A 25,937-nucleotide genomic window follows, 5' to 3' on the forward strand; every position below is an offset into this window, starting at 1 on the left:
TTTTTTTAAAAAGAAAAAGCAAATTTTATTTTATTTTTTTTTGTCCTACAAATGTGTTAGACGTGAAATCTAATCTGTTTGGTAAGTGCATAAAAACATGTTAATCTAATGCTTTTTTGAAGGAAGTAATGAAATCTATCATGCGGATAGAAGGAGCTCTTAATGTGCTGGACCACTTTCCACCGAGACTATTCTTCATTGATATTCTCCACTTTGACAATACAATTAACGCCACTCGATGGATTCAGAGGAGAGTTCTTCACTGCAATGTCCAGCTTGAAAGTTACACTGCCTGGTTGCTGTTTGCATCCGTTCCTCTTGACGACCTTCAAGGAGAGAGAAGAAAGACACGATGAGACCCTAAGGGTCTACAAGAGGGTCTCCTGTGTGGCCCACCCCCTAGCTCCCTGTCTCCTGCTCCCTAGCATCCCCTGTCCTGTCTCAGAGGCTGCTCATTCTGTTTCCCATCTCCCCCAGCGCGTGTTCTCTCTCCTCATGCCCTGGCACCCGAATCTTTCTTGGTGCCCCGCCTAAGCGTCCACCGGGGTGGGGAGGAGGAACCAGGAAAGAAAGGGTGGAGCTGGTGCTCGCAGTGCTGAGTGCCGAGTCCTCAGGGAGCACAGAAGCGACGGGAAGCTTCCGCGGGTAAGTATGTTTCTCTGTGCAGTTGCTCTAGAGGAGAGGAACGTTGATGAGCGCATCCACAATTCCTACGGGGACTTTGTGAGTATGTGTGTATGTTCCTATGTGCATGGGAAAGAGTGTGGTGTCATATGGGTCAGGATGTGCACTGCACGACAGTGTGGTACCTTTGTCTCTAAGATACAGTTAGTGATTCAAGATCTTGGGGCTCCATGGGTCATTAGTGTCTGGTGTGAGTTCTATTGACCCTCTTTCTCCTTACACTTCTCTGTGACGCTTATTAGACACACTTTCTGTTTTCCCCTTGACCCCTGTGCTCACTTGTTTTCCTTCTCAGGTGTGAAGTATTTCACCCCCAAGAATCAGTTCTTCTCAACGCTTCACCCTTATGTGTCTGGGCTTTTCAGTGAGCGTGCCCGCGAATCTGACTCTGGAACCCAAGCACTGGGGCCAGTGTAGGAATGGCGGGTCGACCACAGACAGGCAGTGCCAATTAGGGCAAGGGCCTACCTTTCTCTGATGATGATCATCAGTATGTCTATTAATGACGGTGTCTGCATCCCTGTTTCAGTTCCCAGCACACAAGAAGCACTCAGGGTTTTCTTATTGGGCCGCCTGGGTGGCTCAGTCAGTTAAGCGTCCGACTTCGGCTCAGGTCACGATCTCACAGTTCGTGGGCCTGAGCCCCGCATCAGGTTCTGTGCTGATAGCTCAGAGCCTTGAGCCTGCTTTGGATTCTGTGTCCTCTCTCTCTCTCTCTCTGCCTCTCCCCCGCTCATGCTCTGTCTCTCTCTCTCAAGAATAAACATTAAAAAATTTTTTTTAAAAAGTTTTCTTATTATATCAATATACATGTTATCACCTTGAGATTTCTCACAAGCAGCATCGTTACACCCATGACTTTAAGAAAGATCTCTAACTGACAAATATTGCCGCTTCTGCTTTGGTATCTTTGTCCCTGAACCTCGCCCCTCTCCCTAATGCATCTGTCCAGGTAGTCACTACAATATGTTTTGCTAAAATCTCAAAGAGATCAAGCATTCTTCTGCTCCCCCAACAATTTTTCAAGTTGTCACCTATCTTCACAGGGATTTTTCCACTGGTTTCTGAAACAACGCTATACTACCTGCTCGGCTGACTCCTCCGTGTACCTTTCTGGCCTCCTCTTCCCACTGTGTTGACACCTGTGGTATTTTTCGCTTGTACAGAAGTCATGTTGTCTCTCACACTCTTGAGGAAATGCCTGAATCATTTCCTCTGCCTGGAGCGCTTTCCAACGTCCTCTTTGCTAAGAAAAATACTGCCGACTACAGTTTGATTTCCCTTTTCTGCCAGGCAGTGAGATAATGTATATGTACGTTTTCACTGAACCAGGCAGGGTCTTCCGTTCACCCGTGAGGCAGAGACTTTGACCATTTCAGACGACTGATCAGGGCAGATTGCCAACATCAGGCAAGCGGTGAGTGCTGGAACCAGGACTCAAAGCACGACTGTCCTATTCAAAGCCTTGCTCTCAGCCACCATGAGAAATTCCTTTCTTTCCCGCCTTCCTAATTTCTCCCAGTGTTTGCTTGTTTCACGTATCGTATCCTTTTGAAATCTGTGTGAATGTCATTTCCTCAGAGCCTCTTGAAACTCCTCCACTTAGACATGAATGCCAGGTATGGTTCTGTTCTCCTCCCACCGGCTGCACCCCGTGTGTAAGAAGACAGGAGTCTGGTGCTCTCAAAACCCAGGCCAAACGAATTGCCTCCTGGGCAAATGAATGTTGTTCTACCAAGGTCTCACCTCCATGAGGCTGTACTTTCCACTTGTCAGTTTTAGCTTCTCCTTAATTTTTTTCAGATAAAAGCAGAAGAGTCGAACTGTGTCTCCTTCCGCACACTCGATGCCGTAGCATATTTCACTCCCCACGACCTCCATGGTTCCTGTATCGTCTTGTATTATATAGACTGTTGTCTTCTTGTTATCTTTTTTCTGTAACAGAAATTGAACATCCCGTTTCTCTTTCGGCTTTGTTCAATGTTTTATTATTTATTTTTGAGAGAGAGAGAGAGAGACAGAGACAGAGCACGAGCAAGGGAGGATCAGAGAGAGAGGGTGACACAGAATCCGAAGCAGGCTCCGAGCTCTGAGCCGTCAGCACAGCGCCTGACGCGGGGCTTGATCTCACGAACCGTGAGGTGGTGACCTGAGCCGAAGTCGGACGCTTAACCAACTGAGCCACCCAGCCGCCCCCAACATCCTGTTTCTGAAGACATCATAACGTTGATATTTGAAGGAAGACCCCGGGGACACAGTGAATACAAGACATAAAAAAGCAATTAGAGGAACAGATACACATACAGCTTCGGCAAGGTCTTCTCCAAGAACTTTCGGCTTATGATCTTGCTTTGATAGTTTCCCCTTTCTTGTTCTAGATATTTTCTATCTGGCAGTCCTAGAACAATGAATTTTCTTCCTATTTCCTACTGCTTCACCACCAGGGAAGCTTTGATTCCTTCAAACACTGGAATCAGAGGAACCCGAGGGCTTTCACGGACTCCTTTACCTCCTGTCGTTCTGCAGAATGGAATGGACATGACTGCAAGTCTTGATTCAGTAGATTATACAGAACCAACAGAACAAGTAAGGTTCCAGTAACTCACTCTTCTCCAAGTCTTATCTCCACTGACCTGGATCTTGCAGTTCACAAACGACAGTCTCACTTCCTTAAGTTGTAACTCATCCATTCTAGAAATGCATTTCTCTTAAAGACAGAGTTGGAGGGTAATGTAGGTAACTTAAGGGGCTCTCCCAGAAGACAGATGTGTAAGATTATGAAGCAGTCAATCCTACAAGATGCCAGGTAAGTTCATGAAAGTTTGTGAATTCTGGGGAGACCTGAACACATCATACTAACTATTAACCTGAATTTGGACGTGCCGTACAAGTAAACTTCTCTGACACACGCACCCCCTTTTGGGGGATATAATGGAGTTGGACTGCCGTGTTTTCAACATATCTTGCGATGTCAAACCTTAGTCTTCAATAAACTGTTTAAATAACGTGTTAAATAAATAAGCTAGAGGAGACAGCCTTGCCCATGTCTATCGTTTGCCTATGTGGTAAAGGTATTCATATTCAGGAGGACATGAGCCGATATATTTATTACTCCGATTATGTGTCCCAACCAGAATGAACCTTTGGGAGGCTGATGGATTATTCAAAGATTTAAAAAAAGAGAAAGATAGATTTATACAGTTTTGGAGGAGCTCAGAGATAAGCACATGCATACTGATTCATGCCCTGATAACAGAGGCTGAAAATAATCCTGACCAGGGACACGACAAGATTTCTGGTGACACTTTTTCAAAGAACTTGCATGAAGGTATCTTGAGTACAAGACTACCAGGTCACTAGTCCCATTTCCTGTCACGTGGCTCTCTTGACCACCTGCCCGTGGTCAAGAGACAGGCCTGAGAACTGGGCTCACCCGTCAGTCACCACACACAGAACCTGGCGATCAAAAACAGTTAATTTCAGGTGTGGGTGGAGAACATGAAAACGAATGTGAAGAGATTACCTTCTGCAGGAGAAACAATCCAGACACGATTGTTGGAAGATTACCCGGATCTTCCTGGCAAAGATCTCTGATCTTGGGAGGGGTTTTTGCTCTTATCCAGATGTCGTCTGGGACCGCAATCCTCCGGTCATCAGGAGCGTTCTGCACAACCGACCTTTCGTTTATCTCCAGGACATTTTTGTATCGAATGTATCCTGACATGGTAATGACATTCTTTTGTTTGAATTCCTTTTTCAGCTTGATGTTTAAAACCTTCACTTGGAAAACTTGATTGGAAGTAGCCACCGTAGCAAGAAACACTTTTTTTTTCCTCTGCCCTGGGAATTCATACTCAATTGGATCTGTTGCCTTCAGCACCACCACTGTTATGGGGTCCTTTTGAAGGGTAGGCCTCCTAGGAGCCACCTGATTTGGGGCTTGCATAGCTGGGTTCTGTGTTGGACAGAAATAGGAGAACAAAGGTAGAAGTTTGAGCATGGAATACCAGGTCATTTACTCGTGAGTGACACTTCGCTTATGACACTGGGGCCACAACAACCCTCGAAGATCGTTGGAGCTGGGGCCAGGTGAAAGGAGTCGCCTAACAGAAAGGAAAGGCTAATGAACTGAGAGCTTAGATAGTAAAAGTGTAAGGCAGCAGACTGGGATGAGAGTCCAAACACCCTCAGTTGAACAGAAGAGCCTTTCCGAATTCAAGCACGATCCTGAGCCCGAGACATGCACAGAACTGTGGATGATAAGAGCATTGGCCTGAGCTAATGAGGGACAGATTCAAATATTTCTTTGACAGAGCAGATTCAGAACGAGCAAATAGAAAATGAATGTCAGGCATGTCTGGGCACAACTCAGACTGCCAATGTGCACATGCTGTCAGTGGTAAAAAAGAAAAAAATTGACATGTAGCGTGAAAAGGAGAAAACATTTGAGGAAATAATGAGAAATGTTGAGACCCCGGAAAATACCTAAAACAGCCAGGAAAGTTTGATTCCCAGAGAAAAAGTACAGATCACTTAACAAAGTTGCAGAACCAGATTCTCAACAGCAAAACTACACTGCAGGACCTTTGTACAGCATTCTACCCAAATTCCATATCTGCGGTTTGGAAATCCCCCAAAAAAGGGAATCCAAAAGGGGTGTGTGTGTGTGTGTGTGTGTGTGCGCGCGCGTGTGCGCGTGTTAGTTAGGTGACAAAACTTATGAGGAAAATATCTGATGTGAGGTCTCAGGAGCCTATGTATATATTTTTTAAAAATCCACATTAGTGTGAGGGCACATACGTCTTGCTACATAAACATGACTGCATGTGAGCTGAGAGACAGGACTCAGATCTTCCTAGATCGTCAGTATAGTACATGATAGATAGTGTGTGCATTTGTTAACCTTTCCTAGGTCACTCAAATTCTGAATTCCACAACATATGTGAACCCAAAGGCCTCAGAGCGAGGTTGTGAACAGGTATTGAAGGGAAAAACTAATTTTGAGACAAGAATTTTGTAGCAAACTGAAAATGGCATTTAAATGTGATGTCCTATAGGTGAATCTCTGATGTTGACCAACATGATGAACAGTCAGAAGATTTAGCAACACAAAGATACCTATCAAGCACTCTTTTGGAGATAATATTCCCCAAGAGATTAAAGGAGGTTAACATAAAAACTAAAAAGGAAGTGAGGACAAGACCTCGGTTGAGTCTTTCAAAGTTGTAAAAATCAATAAAGCCCCAACGGAAGAGAAAGAAAACAGAAAGTAGGTCAACACAGTGGGGTGAATAGAGGAAGGAGAGATGGTATCTGTTCACTGAGCTGCTTGCCCGGGAAGAGGAGTCAGAGACATTAACTTAAAACTATTGTTGAGGGGCGCCTGGGGGGCTCAGTCCGCTGAGCATCCGACTTGGGCTCAGGTCATGATCCCATGATCTCGCAGTCTGTGAGTTCGAGCCCCGCGTCGGGCTCTGTGCTGACAGCTCAGAGCCTGGAGCCTGCTTCCGATTCTGTGTCTCCCTCTCTCTCTGCCCCTCCCCCACTCATTCTCTCTCTCTCTCTCTCTCTCTCTCTCCCCCCCCTCTCCCTCCCTCTCTCTCTCTCTCAAAGGCAAATAAACACTAAAAAAAAAAAAAAAAACCTGTTGGTGAAGAAGACAGCAAGACAACATAGAATAAGCACTCCAGAAAAGTGCTCTGAATTAATCAAAATGGAGTATTTCACCGAATGGACATAAAGTGATAAACCCATTAAAAGACAAGATTTCAATGTTCAAGTAGCTTTACTATTTTTTTTCTTTTTTTTTAATTTATTTTTCAATATATGAATTTTATTGTCAAATTGGTTTCCATACAACACCCAGTGCTCATCCCAAAAGGTGCCCTCCTCAATACCCATCACCCACCCTCCCCTCCCTCCCACCCCCCATCAACCCTCAGTTTGTTCTCAGTTTTTAAGAGTCTCTTATGCTTTGGCTCTCTTCCACTCTAACCTCTTTTCAAGTAGCTTTAGATGGTCCTTAAGTCAAAGACTAATCTGAACTGAGCTTCGCTGCCCAATGATAAAAGTTTTCAATTCCAGACAGATGCAACAGTTTAATTACATATTTGCCTAATAGTTATAGGTACAGATTATTTATTATTAGTTTATATTATCCTCATTATTATGAATAGTGTTATGACACGAGCACATTCCCCTCTCTCTCACTGTATATTCATATATGTGTTAACAGCTGAGAGAACCACAGGGAAAAATGGACAAAATCATGATTATACGTTGGTGCTCCCCTATGTCAACTACTGAAAAAAGCAAGAAAAAAAAACCACTTAGAAAAGTTGACCATCACTGTTCAGCTTAAGTAAAAGCTTGATGTAATATTTAGAAATTTCTGAAAACCAATATTTGAAACATAACATTTCTCTCAAAAGCACACGACATGTTTGAGTACCAGGCTCTACAGAAGGACAAGCATTCCCCAGATTTGTCTCCAACCACCTCTTTTCTACAAACTGTACTACCCCATTTGCCTGAGCCTTGGAGGGAGGCTCGGAGGGGGTCCTGGGGGACCCGGATGCAGCCCCGCCCCTAGAAGTGGCAGGGGACTAGGACAGGTAGGAAAGTGCTAAGGTGCCTTGTACCCCTGTGAGTGCCCTGATGAACCCGATCGATGCTCTATTCCGTGTGTGCGCGCGCGCGCGTGTGTGTGTGTGTGTGTGTGTGTGTTTGTTCCCAGGTTTTGTGAAACATATCCAGACATGGTTTCTATTGAGTATCATCGCATACTACTTTTTCCCCACCCTGTCCTGTGTCCTGTCTCCTCTACCCCGGCCCCCACCGCAGCCGCGAAGCTTCCAGGCAAGAAAGCCAAGGCCGTCCTCTGAATAGTTACTTTTGTTAGAAACAACCGCAGCATGGATTTTAGAATCTACAACAGTCAACATGTATTTCCCTTCCTTCAGGCCTCAGTCAGATGGAACGAAAGATGTCTGGCATCTTCCCCTAGCAGAGAAGGCTTAGAAGGAGCCACTATGGTTTTCAGTCTTCAGAACACAGCTGATGGCAACCCCCCTCCCCTGCGCACTACACACGAGGCTCAGACACTCACCCTTCCCCCGTACCTTGTGGTATCATCGAGCTGCCCAGACGTCCCCCACAGAAGTCCTGGCCAGACTCACCTCACTGACGACTCGCCACAGTCGTCCAGCTATGGAGATTTTCTTCCGAAATACAGCGATCGATGTAGGTTTGGTTTGAGTAGGAAGATATCACAGCAAAGCTCTCACAAACTGAACTGCAGGATTCTGCAATCTGAAATGCTCTAAAAAAATGGAATCCTTCCAAGATAACTTGGGAAATTGCCATTGGTAAACGTCACAGAAGAGCTAAAGCCTGGAGCCCGCCCAGTGTTAGGAAACTTTTCCTGAGGCTCCTCCCATCCATGCCTTTAGCTTTGTCTTTTCTTAGTGAGAGAATGTGAGTCAGAGAAGCTTTCTCTTAAACATTTCAGTGACCATGAAAAGAGCTAAATTATCACTTTTTTATTTTATTTTATTTTATTTTATTTTATTTTATTTTGTAAGAATGTCTGAAAGGAGTTTCAACTTAGAACTTTCTTATCCCAGCGGACTTTACTGTTGGTCAGTGGACCCTGGAGCCCCTTCAGTGAGGCTCAACTATCAAAGAGGAGAAGTGAGTCACCCACCCACAACTTCCTGTTTTCCTGCTTACATGGCACTCGATGGGAGGGAGGAGATCTTAGGGAAATTATTTCCAAATAAACCTAAGTGACTAACAGGTTCATATCCTTGCTGCAATGAATCATCAAATCCCGGCAGATCAGGAAGATTCTAGAAGAGAGGAGGGCCTACTAAAAAGGTTGTCTGCAATGTTGTGATCTGTATAGGACTGCGGGTACAATTTGGAAAATTGTAACCCTGAGAGGTCAACTAGATGGAACCAGGCAGCATCATTGTATGGCGATTACACACCATCTGACTTGCAGGAAGGCAGAGTCAGTGAAATGTAAAGGGGTCCCAAAAGCAGGGCACGTGAAGGGAGGGAGAAGAAAACTGATGGAGACAATTGAGGCAATTGGAACTAGGTTTGTGGAGGAGAGAGTTGTAGTCTGTGTCTGAAAAACATCTGCAATCAGTGAGTGAGGCAGGGATGCAGGGTGGGGGCTGGCAGGAGTCCCCAAGGCTCTAGTGGGTTGTCACAATTCTTTATTCCAGACTTAAGTGCTGCTTATATGGATGCATTGAGCTCTCTTCACATTAAGAGTGGAGGGACTTCAGGGAGACCAGAGGGTCCCCGACCAGAGACCAGGAGGCAGAGGACAGGAATATGGACGACTCAGGACATTTTCTTCCTGTTGAACTGGAAACTACCTTATGTGGAGCGATGCCCTCTGATGCTTCCCCCTAAGAGAACACACACATTACTGGCCCACACAACGGGGAGTCAGGACAATGCTCCGACATGCATGTGTGTGCTTAGGGTCGTAGAAGATGAACCGAAGCGACCAAAAACAAACGTGCCTTTTCCCTGACTCTTAATCAGTGGTCAAACATCAGCGACCGGGGCCATTACAGAGATAGATACAAGGTGATCGATCTGGCCCTCCACCCACTAAAAGATCAGTGTTCCCTAATTCGCAAAGCTTCATCAATGTAATGATAAGAGCCACCTGGGAACGGAGAGAACATTCAACATGGGGCAAAAGCCTGGAAAACGCTTGTGGACCTGCTGTCATCTCTAGTTCTGGTCTCACGTACTATTTTAGAAGATCGCTGAAAACCCCCAGTCAAGAGTCACCACCAGGTTGATGTGCTAAGTAGGTCTCGCTGTTAGGAGATGCTTCCTACGGAGAGGAGCTCGAGCAGACGCAAGAGCACCCGCCCCAAGAAATCACGGGAAGATCCTTAAAATTCCATATTCAATCTTGGGTTAAAGGTATTGGGTAAGTGCTGTACCTCAGAGAAGAATATGGGAGGGGACGATGTGCTGGATGTAGTCCAACCACCTCCTACTCTTCGGGGCCAGAATAAACCCTTTTACTGTGTGAGCCTGAGCCGGCCAACGTGATTCACCCATTTACCAAGTTGTCAGCCACCTGAATTTATATTCTGTAAGAACCTACCCTTGCCTGTATTAAAGTTGTGTATGGTTTTTGTTTATTTTCCTGTTCGTTTGCTGTTTACTCTTCTTTTTTGTCTGTGTAGCTGCATTTTACAATATACAAAATCAATTCATGTATCGATCTCTTCTTATAGCTCTGTTATTTCTAAATACCATTTATTGTTTGCTTTGCTCCATTTTTTTCCTAGTGGTAGGAGACATAAATTTATATGAATTATATTAGTACTCTCCTCTTTTAAATGAAAACACTTAAAGTAACATTCTTTTCTGGTCAGGACTACTTTTGCTTTGTTCCCTAGGTCCTATGGAGTCTGGTCGTATTGCCCCTCGTGATCCTTGGCATGTATTAAGAAATGGCTTATTTTAAAATTTGTTATGTCATTTGAAGAAAGTTGTACCTTTTCTAGATATCTTATTGTTAACTTCCAATTGGGGTGGTCATTAAAGACACTGTAAGATTTCAGATGTGAATTTTACTGAGGCCAACTTAAGTCCCTGCACGTACTTACTTTGGTGAGCATTCCATGTACACTTGAAGAGACAATGCGGAGAATTCAGTTGTTTTTACGGCGTCCTTTAAATGAAAATTAGATCACACTGGTTGAATTTGGGGCTACATTTTGCAGTATGTTCCTGGTGTTTTTCTTCTTCTTCTATCACATATTGCATTGGAGGCTTAAATACCTATCTGTGATTGTCGATTTATCTTGGACCACATCAGTGCTGTTAGGTTTTATTTTACAATGTGAAGGTTTCATTAAATGGGTTGCTAACATTGTTACGCCTTTCGGAAAAGTTCGCCAAGCTCTTTCCCGAGCTTCTCTTCTTACCACACCTGTAACCAGCTTTCTCTGTATTGCGTCAGAGTTTGGCTCAGGCTTTATTTAGGTGGATTTGCGTGAATCTCGCCATGTTTCCCTCGTCCTTCTGATTCGTTAGAACTCAAAGTCTGAGTCAAGTCAGGGATCCGTTTTGGGCTTTGCTAGTGTGTGTTTCATACCAGTCCCTTTTCTGGTAGTTGGGCCTTCTTCCTAGGATTCAGTCTTACTGGTGTCAAGCTGGATGGCAATGGCAGTGAGCTTACATCTCTACCTAAGCAATCGGCACAGGCCCCAGCGCTGTGTGCTCTCTTGCCCCTATGTTGTTTTTCAGCCTTGTTGAGATAGAATTGACATATAACACTGGGTACCTTTAGGGCATGTGTGTTGATTTGTTACCCTTATATGTCGCAAAGAGCAAGATTTCCTTCTTTCTTATGGTTGATTAAACTTCTATTGTGTATTTACATTGCGTTTTCTTCATCCATGCATCCCTTGACGGACACTTAAGTTGTTTCATATCTTGGGTACTGTGACTGGGTCTGCATTCACGTGGAGATACAAGCATAGCCCTTTGATATCCTGTTAATACTTTCGGACGTACACCCAAGAGCGCGATTGCTGGATCATACCGTAATTCTATTTTTAATTTTTTGAGGAATTTCCAATCTGTTTTCCAAAATGGATCACCTGTTTGCATTCCCGCCAACAGTGCATGAGGGTTCTCTTCTTTTCCACATCTTCACCAGCTTTGGTTATCTCTTGCATTTTTAAAGAAAATTCTCTGTATTGATTTTGAGAGAGAGAGAGAGTGAGAGCACACTAGCAGGGGAAGGGGCAGACAGAGGGAGACGGAGGGAGTGGGAGAATCCCACGTGGGCTTCACACTGTCAGTGTAGACAAGCCTGACGTGGGGCTTGATCTCAATCTTGACCTGAGCTGAAATCAAAAGATACGTGCTTAGTGGAATGAACCACCCAGGCCCCCTTGTTTCTTGATCATGGCCGTTCTAACAGGTGTGAGGTGATATCTCACTGTGGTTTTGATTTGCATCTTCCTGAGGATGACTGATGTTGGGCACCTTTTCATATACCTGTTGGCCATTTGTATGTCTTCCTTGGAAACAGTCAGGTTAGTTCCTCTGCCTGTTTTTTTTTAATTGGATGGTCTATCGCGGGGTTTTTGTTTTTGTATTGCTGTTGATTTGTATGAGTCTGCATACATTTTGGATATCAATCCCTCATCAGACATACGGCTTCAAATATTTCCTCCCATCCCCTAGGTTACTTTTTCATTATGTTGATTGTTTCTTTTGCTGTGTTTTCATTGGAGACAGTCCCGCTTACTGAGTTTCTGCTTTTGCCGCATATTCTTTGGTGTCATATCAAAAACTATTAAGGGTCTCTTCTGTGTTTTCACCTTGGATTTTCATGGTTTCAGGTCTCTTGTTTAAGTCGATACTCCTTTTCAAGTTCTTTTTTTTTTTTTTTTTTGAGTGGAGTAAGATAGGAGTCTAGTTTCATTCTTCTGCATGTGGTGATCCAGTTTTCCCACAGCTGGGTTTTTTTTTTTCTTTTTTTACTTGTGAAGTTTTATTTTTCTTTCTTTTTCTTTTTTTTTCCTTTGTGACCTTCTGGCAGACAAAGATTTCTTTTCTTTTTTTTTAAATATGAAATTGATTGTCAAATTGGTTTCCATACAACACCCAGTGCTCATCCCAACAGGTGCCCCCCTCAATGCCCATCACCCACCCTACAGCTGTTTATTGAAAAGACTACCCTTTCTCCAATCAGACAAGGTACCCTTGCCTCTCTTGCCAAATATTCGTTAACAGGGGTTTATTATTGGGTCTTGATTCTGTCCCATTGATTTCTGTGTCTATTTTTACGCCAGTTCCATACTATTTTGGTTACTACAGTGTTGTAGTATAGTTTGATCGGGAAGTGTGATCCTCCAGCTTTGTTCTCCAAACTCAAGATTACTTTGGCTATTTGGGGTCTTTGTGGTTCCATTAAAAAAATTAGGGTTTCAAAAATTTTATCTGTGTGAAAACACCATTGTAATGTTGATAGGAATCTATAAATCGCCTTGGGTGGTATGGATGCACTAAAACTATCGATTCTCCTGCTCCATGAACACTGAGTTTCTTCCCATTGGCCTGTGTCTTCAATTTCTTTCACCAAAGTCACAATCATGTACAGGTCTTTCACCTTCTGGATTACATTTATCCCTAAATATTTTGGTATTGGATACTATTTGAATGGGATTGTTTTCTTTATTTCTCATTTAGATAGTTTGTTGGTAGCATAGAGAAATGTGACTAATTTCTGTGTTAATATTGTAACCTGCGACCTTACTGAATTCCTTGATTAGTTCTAATAAGTTTTTGGTGAAGTTTTTAGGATTTTTCTCTAGAAGACCATTCTTTGCAAAAAAGACAAGTTTACTTCTTTCGTTCTGATTTGCACGTCTTTTATTTCTTTGTCTTGCCCGCTCACTCTGGCTGGGAGTCCCAGGACTGTATGAATAAAAGTGGACACCCTTGTCCTGTCCTCATCTTAGAACAAGGTTTTCAACTTTTGACCAGTGAGTGTTTGTTACAGGATACAAACTTGTGGGTCGAAGACAAATAAGTTCCGGGATCTAATGCACAGCATGGCCACTGTAGTTAACAGTACTGCGTTGTATACTTGAGAGTCGCTAAGAGAGTAAATATTTAATGTTATCAACACACACACACACACACACACAGAATTATGGGAGGTGATGGAGGAGTTAACTAATCTTATTTTGGTAATAAATTCCCACTATACACATGTATCAAATACTTGTGTCAAACACTTCAAAATTACATAATGCTGGGGCACCTGGGTGGCTCAGTCGGTTGAGCGTCCGACTTCAGCTCAGGTCACGATCTCACGGTTTGTGGGTTTGAGCCCCGCGGTGGGCTCTGTGCTGACAGCTCAGAGCCTGGAGCCTGAATTGGATTCTGTGTCTCCCTCTCTCTCTGCCCCTCCCCCGACTCATGCTCTGTCTCTCTCTCTCTGTCAAAAATAAACATTAAAAAATTTTAAAATTAAATAATGTCATATATCAATTATATCCAGAGGGAAGTGGAAACCCCTCCCCACAATTCAGACTCATTTCTTTTTTGTGATTCCGCATGAGGCTTGGTTTGGGCCTTGTTAGGATGCGTCTAGAGCTGTCCTCAGTCCACTCGTCGTCCCATATGGACTCCTAACGTGCAGCCTCCCTGCTTCGTCAGGGCGTTGTCCGGGTCGGGAAGACGCGTCTCTATTTCAGCAGCCTCCATCCACCTTGCCAGCTCCCCGCGCTCTCTCGCACTTCTGCCCTGCGCTCGACCCCCGGCAGCTGGAGGCCTCACTGGTCTCACCCCCAAGTGCGGGCCAGGACCCAGCCAGTGAATGCCGCCCCCCCACCACCCGGATCGCTCTCTTCTCTCTACGTTCCCGCTATCGAGACGCCGTGAAAACTGACGTTTACCGTCCTGGGCAGTGCGACTGCCGGGCTCTGCACGGACACCTGCTCCCTAGGCGCCGTCGGGAAACCCTCCCAGGGGAGACCCGGGCGACTGTGGAACCTGCCTGCGGAGTCTGCTTTCTGGCGGGGATCCTACCCTTGTGCTGCCTGTTGTTCAAAGCCTGAAACTGTCGTGTCCTGATTGCGTCCTAGCATGGCCTATGGGGGGAGGCTACTCTGCTCTCTCCGGGAACGGAAGTCACCCGGTATGCCTCAAATACTGACTTTAGAGATTTCATCTCGTTAAGTGTTATTTCCCGTCATTTGGGGTAGATTTCATTCACTATTCGTGACTCTGTGCTCTTGACATGTCCCTCCGTGGGTAACACGGCTCAGGAATCTGCACATTTGAGATATGACAACAGGAAAATACAGTTGAAGAATAAATCATGCGATGTACCAGTAAATCAGAGGATGGGACTAAATATTTCATAGCACTAAGGGTAGGGATCCTTCCTGAGAGTATTTGTACCTTTGCATAAACCCCCAATTGTGCTTCCTCCAGAGACCCCAGTTAAACAAATGCTCCCCTTTGGTGGGGGGGTTCATTGCAGAAAAGGGTTATTTTTGTGGACCGAATAAACCTTTTCCCAGGGCACAGGACCCACTGAGTTTTATATTGTTGTAGGACTAACGTACATAACCTGAGACTGACTCCAGTTAGGGCCTTGCCCTCTGGAAGTCACAGAAGGTAGCCCCCCATATTGGTGAGGCCCTGTGTACCCCATCCGGTGAGGCTCACAGTGCACAAGTCAACCGCCCTCATGCTGACATATCTTTTTGAATTAGTGTTTTCATTTTCTCTGGGTAAATACTCAGCAGTGGAATGACTGGATTATATTGTATTTCTATTTTTAGTTTTTTGAGGAAACCCCATATTGCTTTCCACAGTGGCTGCACCAATTTACATTCCCATCAACAGTATACAGGGTTCCTTTTTCTCCACATCCTCAGCAACACTTGTTTTGTCTATAACATAGAATGTAAGAATATACAATGGAGAAAAGACCGTCTTCAACAAATGGCATTGGGAAAACTGGACAGCTACATGAGAAAGAATGAAACTGGACCACTTCCTTATACCATACACAAAAATAAACTCAAAATGGATTAAAGACCCAAATGTGAGACGTGCAACCATAAAACTCCTAAAAATTATACAGGCAATCATCTCTTGGACATTGGCCTTAGCAACACATTTATAAATATGTCTCCTCAGAGAAGGGAAACAAAAGTCCAATGAACTCTTGGAACTACACCAAAACAAAAAGCTTCTGCAAAGTAAGGGAAATAACTGACAAAACAAAAAAGCAACCTACTAAATGGGAGAAGACATTTGCAAATGATTTATCCAATAAGGGGTTAATATACAAAATATATAAAGAACTCATACAGCGCAACACTAAAATGGCAAATAATCTGATTAAAAATTGGCAGAGAACCTAAATAGGCATTCTTCCAAAGGACAAATCCAGATGGCCAACAGACACATACAAAGATGCTCAACATCATCAACCATCAGAAAAATGCAAATCAAAACCACAATGAGATATCACCTCACACCAGTCAGAATGGCTGGTTAAGTGATTTTTGACCCGGGTACCAAGACCTTTTGATTGATAAAGGACAGTTTTTGGTGTTAGTTTCTTCCCCAAAATGATGGTGGGCCTGGGGCCCCTGGGTGGCTCAGTGGGTTAAGCGTCTGACCTCGGCTCAGGTCATGATCTTACGGTTCATGGGTTCAAGCCCCACACTGGGATCTGTACTCACAGCTCGCAGCCTGGAGCCTGCTTTGAATTCTGTGTCTCCCTCTCTCTCTGCCCCTCCCCTGTTCACACTCTGTCTCTCTGTCTCTCTCAAAAATAAGTAATAAACATTTAAAAAAACTTGTAAAAATGACGTTGGGCAGTCAGGATATTCATATGCAAATGAATGAAATCGGACTTACGCCATATACCAAAATTAACTCAAATGTATGAAAGAACTAGACATAAGGGATAAAATGGTAAAACACTCAGAAAATATTAGAGAAAAGGTTTATGACAGTGGACTTGGCAATGGTTTCCTCAATGTGGCTCCCAGCGTACAGTCAAGAAAAGATAAACACAGAAATCTGACCACATCAAATTGAAAAACTGTGCATGAAGCTACAAAATCTACAGAGTGAGGAGGAAACCTTTTCCTTTGGAATGACAGAAGCCATTTGCAAAATATATATATCTGCTAAGGGGTTAATATCTAGGCTATAAAAAACCCTTACAACTCAGAGAATAACAACCTGATGTAAAAATGAGCAAAGAACTTGAATAGACTTTTTTTTTAAATGCTATACAAATGGACAATAAGCATATGAGAAAATGCTCAATGGTAATCCATACTCATTATAGAATAGTCATCGTGGAAACTGAAGTAAAACACAACGAGATACCATACCACATCGACTAAGATGGCTACTCTCATACAGAAAAGAACAAGTATCAGTGAGGATGTAGAGAAGTCAGGACGCTTGTTGTGCCGCTGTTCGAAATGTAAAATGGTGCCATGGTTGTGAAAACAATATGGAGGACCCTCAAAAAATTACAAACAGCATTATTATGATCCGGGAATTCCACTCCTAGGCATACACCCACAAAGAAGTGAAAACCGTACCTCAAAGAAATATCTACACACCCATGTGTATTGCAGCCTTATTCACAACAACCAAAACATTGAAGCAATGTGAGTGGTCGTTAGTGGGTGAGTGAATAAATAAAACGTGGTATATGATACAATGGAATATTATTTCACTTTAAAAAGGAAGGGAATTCTCATCACAATAAGTGCATTCTTTTGCTGTGGCTTTAATTTCTTAATTTTCATTTATTTTTTTTGAAAGACAGAAAGAGAGAGAGAGTGCACATACACAAGTGAGAGGCACAGAGGGAGAGAGGGAATCTTAAGGAAGCTCCTCGCTCAGCACAGAGCCCAATGTGGGGCTTGATCTCATGGCCATGAGATCATGACCTGGGGTGAAATCAAGAATTGGACACTTAACCAACTGAGCCACCCAGGCGCCCCAATAAGTGCATTCTTAACCCCTATCACCCATTTCATCCATTTCCTTCCTGACCTCCCCTCTGGCAACCACTAGTTGGTTGTTTATATTTAAGAGTCTGTTTTTTATTGTACATCTGAAACGCATATAGCACTATATGTTAATTATACTTGAATTAAAATAAATGACTAAATGATTGAATAAATAATAAATAAATATGTTCATTTATAGCAAAAAGAAAATCAAAGGAGGGAAATTCTGACACCTGCTGCAGCGTGGATAAACTTTGAGAACATTATGCTAAGTGAAGTAAGACAGTCACAAAAAGACAAATACTTACATGATTACACTTGTATGAGGTACCAAGAGTATTCAAATTCATGAGGAACGAAAGTCATATTTCTGGTGTTTGCCAGGGCCTGGGGGAGGGAGAATTGGGAAAATGTTGTTAGATGGGGACAGAGTTTCAGTTTTGCAAGATGAAAAGAGGTCTGGAGATTGGTCACATGACCATGTAAATGTTCTTAACACTACTGAACGGTATAGTTAACAATGGTTAAGATGGTACATTTTATGTTACATGTATTTTACCACAATTAAAGCAAAATAATTCTCAGATTCAAAGCTTCAGAAATTTTGCGTAACAAAGACCCATGCCAACAACTCATTGGCAAGAACTATTTAATAGAAAAGAATAAATCTACGAAATGTTGGAGGTCAGAAGGGAAGTAAGCATTAACAAATATCTTCATCAGCAGTCTTACAAATAAGTGAAGCCGGAATGAAAGAGAAGAAAACAGGAAGTATATCAACATAGTAACCGGAGGTCAGGAACCAGAGGATACGGGAGTGTCCTAAGGCATTTGTATTTGAGAGAAGATATATTAAAAAAATAAAATAAAATAAAAAGGAAAACAAACTTCTTTCCAGTAGATTAAAAAAAAATTTTAAGGGGACTTGGCAAGAAGGGAGAAAAAGAAAGCAAATTGAAATAAACTAAGATGGCAGAATCAAATTAAAACATCGTCATATACCATATGTTTTCACTTCTATGTGGATCCTGAGAAACTTAACAGAAACCCATGGGGGAGGGGAAGGAAAAAAAAAAGAGGTTAGAGTGGGAGAGAGCCAAAGCATAAGAGACCCTTAAAAACTGAGAACAAACGGAGGGTTGATGGGGGTGGGAGGGAGGGAGTGTAGGTGATGGGCATTGAAGAGGGCATCTTTTGGGATGAGCACTGGGTGTTGAATGGAAACCAATTTGACAATAAATTTCATATATTAAAAAAATAAGTAAATAAAATAAAATAAAGCTAAACTTGGAAAATATAAAAAAAATCGTCATAAATACATACATACGTGAACTGAAGTCAGCAGCTCAGAGACCAATGTTTTCCATTTGGATTAAAAAACAAATCCAGCTACGCATCATTGACAAAATGCACATAAAGCATTAAGTCACTTCACAAACACTTAGAAAAACTTATATTATTCAAGCCTTACCTTGAAGAAAGCCAGGTTAGTAGGGTAGCTTAAAATAAAGATTTACAAAAAAAAAAAAATGTCAGTACAGGTAGTTTCACTACAGAAGGACAAAATATTCAACTCTCAAAATTAAATTATGTTCTAATATAATAAATAAATATATATATAATTTATCACTTTACATTTATGGCAGCATTAGTCAATTTATTTCCTTTATTTTCACATATGCACACGTGGTGTATACACTTGTATAGGTATGCAAGCTATATATAAAAACATATGGTTGAAATCAGAATGACAATGAGAAACTGACAAAATCACCATTAGAGGTTGAGATTTTATCATCTCTCAACTGTTGAAAGAGCAAATTAAAAAAAAATAGTTGAGATTTAGATTTAGAAGATTTGACCAACACAATTAACAAGCTTAAGAAACTTTAACCTACAGGATTCTGAATCCCACACTTATAAACTCTTCTCAAGCACACATGAAATAATTCGAAAATATTCATCATGTACCTGACCATAACAGACACTTTCCTGAGGAAGACATCCAGATGGCCAACAGACGCATGAAAAGATGCTCAATATCTCTCATCATCAGGGAAATAGAAATCACAACCACAATGAGATACCACCTAACACCTGTCAGAGTGGCTAAAATTAACAACCCAGAAAACAACAGGGGTTGGTGAGGATGCAGACTGCTGGTGGGGATGCAAACTGGTGCAGCCACTCTGGAAAACAGTATGGAGGTTCCCCAAAAAGCTAAGACTACAACTACCTTACAGTCCAACGATTGCACTGTTGGTATTTACCAAAAGGATACAGAAATACTGATTCGAAGGGGCACGTGCACCCCAATGTTTATAGCAGCACCATCAACAACGGCCAAAGTATGGAAAGAGCCCAAGTGTCCATCAGCTGATGAATGGATAGAGGAGGTGTTATGTCTACACTATGGAATACTACTTAGCCATCAAAAAGAATGAAATCTGGCCCTTTGAAATGACGTGGATGGAACTAGAGTGCATCACACTAAGCAAAATAAGTGGGTGAGAGAAAGACAAATACCGTATGATTTCACTCATATGTGGAATCAAAGTACCCAAACAGATGAACATAGGGGAAAGGAAAAATAGGGAAGCAAACTAGAAGAGACTCTTAATGACAGAGAACAAACCGAGGGTTGATGGAGGGAGGTGGGGGTGTGAGTGGCTAAGCGGGCGATGCGCTTTAAGGAGGGCACTTGTGTGAGCCCTGGGTGTTACACGTCAGTGATGAATCACTAAATTTTACTCCTGAAACCAAGACTATCTATATGTTAACTAACTTGGATTTAAATAGAAGCTTGGAGAAAACAAAAAAGGCAAAATATATACCAAAGCTAAGTGACGCACTTAAAATTCTCCCTTATCCATTGGCACCACTGAAAGTTGTCCATGACTAAGTAAAGGAGTTCCAAAAGTGTTGAAATAATGCCTCTGGCCCTTGTCATAGAATAAACCTCAGAATAAATTAAACAGACTCGTGACGAAGAAAAGAAGCCCCATTTTGGTGCAAGCTTGTTTGTAGAACTGAGAAAGTATCTCCTCATGCGTACTCTAAATTCCGGATAATACCACAGTGTTAATACCGCAGAATAGAGCTTTTACGTCCTGATTCTTCTTTTGCTTAATATTAGCTCATGCTGATTTTCTCGTGCTAATGTCCTGTCTTTTACACAGGTCCAACACCAGTCCCCAAGTTTCCTACTCATCCTCCGGTGGACAAAACAAAACTTTCCTCTAAATGCCAACGTATGTCAGTACACACGTGAGAATGAATTTTCAATTTGTTATAGACAAAACACATTTTCCTTTGTTCAGGCCTCAGGGGCGGTAGAATAAAGGATGTCTATTTTCCACCTACATAGGGGAAGGATTTGAATCCATTTTCACTTATCTGCATATTGTTGACACAGCCCTTATGCTCCCAGACAATCTTATGATTAATTCTCCACTGTGATCTTGTGGTTTCTGACTCTACCCCCCGGGGGCTTTTCTGGAGAAATTTTCGCAGACCGCACCTCACTGGATGCATCCTCCACCCCAGTGCTCAGAAATGCAGACACCACCCTCTTGACTGAATGAATAAAATGTCAGAGAACCCCTGCAGAGCACCTTCAGGATGCGATCATCTCAGGAAGGGCGGAGAAAATGAAGCTTTCTGAGAGATAGCAAGGAAAAATGAAACCAGCCAGAAAAAACCTGGCGAAAAACCTGGTTGTTGACATCTGTTTCACACCGTGCTCACTTCTAAGGGGAAAGAAGTTACATGTTTAGGGAGCGATTTTGAGGCTCCACATCTCAGGCTTGTAGATTTCTATCTCAGCAGCCAGAGAAATCGAAGTTTCCTGTCTGTAAATAGTAATTTCGCCACAAGGAGAAACAATAGCTAAGTAGTTCCTCTTTTGCTTTTTTGACCTAAAAATATCAGGGGCTGAAAGGATTTTGAACATTAGATTTTTCTTTTTCACCTCACTTACATGTGGGTCCTGAGAAACCCATAGGCCCTAGAATGAGACCCAGCCTATTGTCGGGGAAAGGCGTGCCACCCAGCTACGTCCCCGTATGTTCCCGTTCAAGGACCAGCAGTGACAGGAGACGCTGGTTGAGGCACCTATATCTACTAGTACTTGACTGCATCTTCTGGAAAGGGGGCGGGCCATCTGTGACATTGTTTTGGTTCAAATGGTACCTATGCATTCACCCCGTTTTTAATAATTGGCAGGCCGGAAACTTCAAAGACATAGAAGGTCATTATAAATAGAAGTTCTTACTCAAACATATCAAAGGAGTTTGGCACTAGCTGCCTCTTGACTAGGCTGCCTTATCGCAATGATTAAAATCTCGATCACACACGCTTTCTGCATTCATCGTGAGTAAATACAATTTCTCTTTCCCAGGGAGCTTCTTGAAGTTTCGGGGGCCTGATGAACCCTTTGTTCTGTAGTGTTTTTTTTCTGAGACACAGTGGATGCATTCTGGAGTACCATAAACCCTGACATGGCAAATAAATGGCACCAGCTCACCGACAGTATTGTGGCAAGCCCCCACCTGATCCGCAAGACGGATGAGGCTTCCCAAGAGCTAATGTGGGCAAACGTTCTGAGGCTGTCTGCAGAAAAGAAAGCTGACTGTCTTAGCCCAAACTAACATCACACATACATTCAGACAACGGACCGTTATAAACAGCGATGAGCTGTGAAGCCCTGGAAGGATCCGGAGGTGACTTAACTGCATATTATTAAATGGCAGGAGCCAAACTGCAAAGCCTACATACTGAAAAATTCCAACCGTGGGACATTCTGGAGAAGACCAAGGTGCGGAGCCAGTAAAAAGATCCGTGATTGCTAGGGAGTAGGGGAGAAATATGGAACACAGCGAAACCACAGCGAATGAGACTGTAATGGATACATGTCATTGTACACATGTCCAGACCCACGGATGTGCACCACCAAGACTGAGCCCTAATGCAAACTATGGGCTTTGGGTGATAATGACGCGTCATTATCAATTGTCATAAACAGGCCACTCTGGTGCAGGATGCTGACGGTAGGGGAAGCTATGCATGTGTGGGGCAGGGGGTATAATGGAGATCTGTAATTTCTGCTCAGTTTTGCTGTGAACCTAAAACCTCCCTGAAAAAAATAAAGTCTCTTTCTTTTTTTAAAGAAAAGGCTGTGCTATGTTATTCAAAGGCAGCTGAAGATTTCTTTGCAACAGAACACACAGGAAGACCAGAGCTAATGTGAAACCCCGTGGGCAAGCTGAGAAGTGATCGAACTGTGGTGAGGGGGGCGGGGGGTGGGGAGGGCGGATTTCAGCAGCCTGGGCATTTCTAAAAGGGGAAGAGACAGGGCCTTAATACTGACTGAACTTCAGCTTTGGTCAGGGTCCTTTCTCACGCCCCTTGATTCCTCCCGATAACTCATGAAGGCTGACGCGTTAGTTGTGATGCCCTATGTTCTACGTGGGATCTCCTAGAAAACATTCTGGTGTGCTTGCCTCTTGTCCGGAGCAGGTAGGATCCTAGAAGGGAACAGTCTGGCTCAGTGTCACAAGTGGTTCTGACCACTTTTAACTAATCTCTGTGTGATCGTAGGACTTGGGAAGGGACACGCTGACTCCACAGACCTAACACTCGTTTGGATTTATGCCCTTTGTCAAACGCTTCAAAGGACGGCTACTCAACAGATGTCAAGAGTCATCTCTTTGGTTCTGTTAGGAATTGGGTGCGTAAGTACAATGCGGATAATAACAGCGATCGACCAAGTTCGATGTTGTTCTTGCAGCACCTAGGGCAGGCCAACGTAAATGATCCCAGTTCCTGCGACAACCTTCGAGGTAGGCGTCATTGACATTAACAGTTTTCAAAACGAGGCCAAAAGGGGTTCGCTAAATTGCACAACATTTCATAACTGCTGATTTGTGCACAGTGGAATTCAAACGCAAGGTTTTCTCGACTGCGTGTTCTTCCCTATGATTGCCAACACCGAACGCTGCCCTTGTGGTTCTGATGGCTGAGTCGCCCGGAGAGCCGGGAGACTCAGTGCTGTGTATGTGTGAATAGGTACACAGACAAGCAGGCATGTGCTGACAGGCAGGGGACAGGTAGGGGACGAGACCATTTCATTTTTTTCTAGAAGGAAATTATAATCTTTTTTTTTTTCTTAAAAAGGAAGTGAGAGTTTAAAAAACTCTCTGAAAGGGCAAACAAGTGTTAGCAATTCCTTCCTTTGAGCTCAGATGGTATATGCCCCTCTTTTGGGGGGAGCGGGGCACACATTTGTCTATCATATGCCCTGTGTCTCTTTCACTTCCCCCACCCTCAAGAAACTTCTTTTTTTTTTTTTTTTTTTAAAGCATAAGTTAGTCTACTACTCTTGATCCTTGATGCTGTTTTCCTGGGTATCAGAACAAAAAACACATTTATCATGGTTGCTAAAATTAGAGTTCAAAGAAGCCACGCAAAAATCATAAAATCCGACCTCCACGTTTCAGGTGCTACGAAAATATAGATCAGGGAACATGTGTGGCCGACTCTGAATCTGTTAGGCAGAGTCCGAGCCTAGATTACAACTCAGGCCTGCGGAAGCCACACCGCATGCACAGTGCCTCGTGTGACGGGAGGGACAGTTCGGTGTGGCTCAGGCGAAGCTGGGACCCTGGTGTCTCCTGACCGGGCCTGGGGAAAAGTCTCTCCGCAGTATGGTGTTCTGAGGCTGTCTTTTTGACATCCTGGGTCTGCGTTCCCATGTTCCCAATTAGTGTTAATTGAGGGAGGCAAGCAGAAAAGAGTCCGCCGCTCACAACTCCGGCAGGGGGCGGGGGGGGCGGTGTGTGTAGCAGGATGGAGGCAAAATGCTGATAATTACCAAGTTCAGACCGTGCATCATTAAGCAGGCAGAGGCCCCTCCGGGGAACAGGACTCTTGCCTCACCCTCTGGCTTCCCCAGCTCAATTAAACAGCTCGTTTGTCTTCTTATTAGCAAACTTGTTAGCCCCTTACTCTGTCCCCTGAGGTGCTCAGAAGAAAAGTGTCGTGGGAGGGATTCCTTGGCTGGATGGGGCTGGCTGTCAGGCTTCCCTGGGGGAATCCTAGGTACCCAGCTCCTTCTGACAGGATGCCTATGGCAGGGGACCATTCAGCGGTGGCCCCAAGGTGCCTCTGCTGGACCAAAGTGGGCTGGTTAAGGATATGGAAGGTCAGCAAAACTGCGTGAGATCTAACCGAGAAGCAGGGCAGTGTCTGAGGCTTGTTCCGGACACACTGCTCCAAGATCGCCAGGGCCATCTCACGCTGCCGGCGTGAGCAGAGAGGCTATTGACACGCCCCGGGATCTGTGTCAGAAGTGGCAGAAACAAGACCTGCACTAGTATATCGGAGGCCTCAGTTTCCCCCTCCTCTCTGCCCTCTACCATTAATAGGCGTTTTTAACTGACTTAGGCCATCATCCAGTCCTTGGATGCTGATCCTTCCTAGGGAAGGATTCCCTTAGGCCCCACATGTGGGCACAGCTCTGTGCTGCCCAGCACACACTCTCCTGCCTCTGGAGTGCTTCTGCACCGAGGCGAGGAGGACAGGACACGCGTGGCCTCCCCATCTCGCAAGTAGAGGCCTGAGCCTCTGGGGGCTTTCCCAGAACAGACACTATGTGGGTTTATTCTTTGAGGTCTGTTGAAATGACATTCAGAGTTCCCGATCTCTCAGCCCATTCAGACCAACCATCAGTAATTTTTAGTCCGTACCTACATATTTACCGCCGACAAACTAGTTGTAATAGATAGCAGAAATATTACTTACTGAGTGCCCCCTCAAGTGGGGATATAACCTTATACATGAGGAAACTGAGGTTCAGAATGTTTTCACTAGTCTAGGCTACTAGAAAAAGGACGGATCTGGTGTTCATGCCTGGGGTGGGGGTGTGTGTGGGGGGGAGGACATTGTTTGAAAAGGACCCATATAGGTAGGTAGGGAGATGGTTTGCTGATTTGGGACAGTCTAGAATGGATGGAGAGGAAGGGCATATAAGCAGGGGGTAAGTGGGAGACGTAATTCAAGACAACAGATTCAGAAAATGTCAGAGCTCATCGCTACCCCAATTCTCCCTTCCCTGGCCTGTGGCTCCCAGATATACTAACAGACTCATCCCTAGTTTCTTAGTGCACCCAGTTTCTCAGAAACAGAGGAGTCATGAGTATATACCAGAGGGCTCAGACCTGCCTCAGTTTCTCCATCCTCAATGCGCCTCTCCCCCTGGCCTTTAGTAGGGATTTTTAACTAAGTTAGGCCATCATCTAGGCCCTGGTTCCCAGACCCCAACCCATACGCCCGAGGCCCTACTCTTGTTGACTCTTTGCGTGAGGACGCTGCATTGTGTTACCTGTTCAGAATGTATACTTGTCTGTGTCCGCCGTGGGTGGGCGGGCAGCCGGGGATCGGGGACGCTTTCCTGCTTCATGTCCTTTCCACATCCTGTGGCCTAGCCTGATGAGAAGCAGACACTCTTCAAGAAACAGCAGAGACACCCAGGAAATCGTCTGATCTCCCGTTTTCAAACAAACGGCCTTAGAACATAATACACGAAGCAGACGCGCACCAAAGTGGAAAACAGACTGAAAGGGAAAGTAGAGATGGGGACCGGAAGCCCAGGCCTCTCCCTACACCCTGGTTTCTCCCCTGGCTCCCAAC

The 25,937-nt window shown here is 43.9% G+C and overlaps 2 protein-coding genes across 6 annotated transcripts in view; one reads left to right on the forward strand and one right to left on the reverse strand.

Annotated features, from left to right (window-relative positions):
* On the reverse strand, positions 1-25,706 carry LOC124521706 (myeloid cell nuclear differentiation antigen-like). 3 transcript variants are annotated; one of them, XM_047092760.1, is made up of 6 exons: positions 25,630-25,706; positions 18,721-18,748; positions 17,558-17,636; positions 4,208-4,639; positions 2,431-2,619; positions 1-326 (listed from the first exon to the last, which is right to left on the reverse strand). In XM_047092760.1, exons 3-6 carry the CDS (start codon positions 17,597-17,599, stop codon positions 189-191), a joined length of 801 nt encoding a protein of 266 aa, XP_046948716.1. In that variant the 5' UTR covers positions 17,600-17,636; positions 18,721-18,748; positions 25,630-25,706; the 3' UTR covers positions 1-188. The 3 variants fall into 3 exon arrangements, with proteins under 3 accessions (XP_046948716.1, XP_046948717.1, XP_046948719.1); XM_047092761.1 differs by lacking the exons at positions 18,721-18,748; positions 25,630-25,706 and adding an exon at positions 7,863-8,005 and having other exon boundaries at positions 17,558-17,605; XM_047092763.1 differs by lacking the exons at positions 17,558-17,636; positions 18,721-18,748; positions 25,630-25,706 and adding an exon at positions 7,863-8,015.
* LOC124521705 (olfactory receptor 10C1-like) overlaps positions 22,574-25,937 on the forward strand; it is a 28,552-nt gene continuing 25,188 nt past the window's right edge. Inside the window, exons 1-2 of one of the 3 annotated variants that reach the window (XR_006964589.1) lie at positions 22,574-22,766; positions 22,848-22,977. The gene's annotated coding sequence lies outside the window, so the exon portion shown is untranslated. Of the gene's footprint in view, positions 22,767-22,847; positions 23,090-25,937 lie in introns of all 3 variants that reach the window. The other 2 variants (XR_006964588.1, XR_006964590.1) reach the window with 2 other exon arrangements.

The sequence above is a fragment of the Lynx rufus genome, unplaced genomic scaffold, assembly GCF_022079265.1.
Source record: "Lynx rufus isolate CCGP_SWC_20201006 ecotype Redwood Valley unplaced genomic scaffold, mLynRuf1.p SCAF_31, whole genome shotgun sequence".
Lineage (NCBI taxonomy): Eukaryota > Metazoa > Chordata > Mammalia > Carnivora > Felidae > Lynx > Lynx rufus.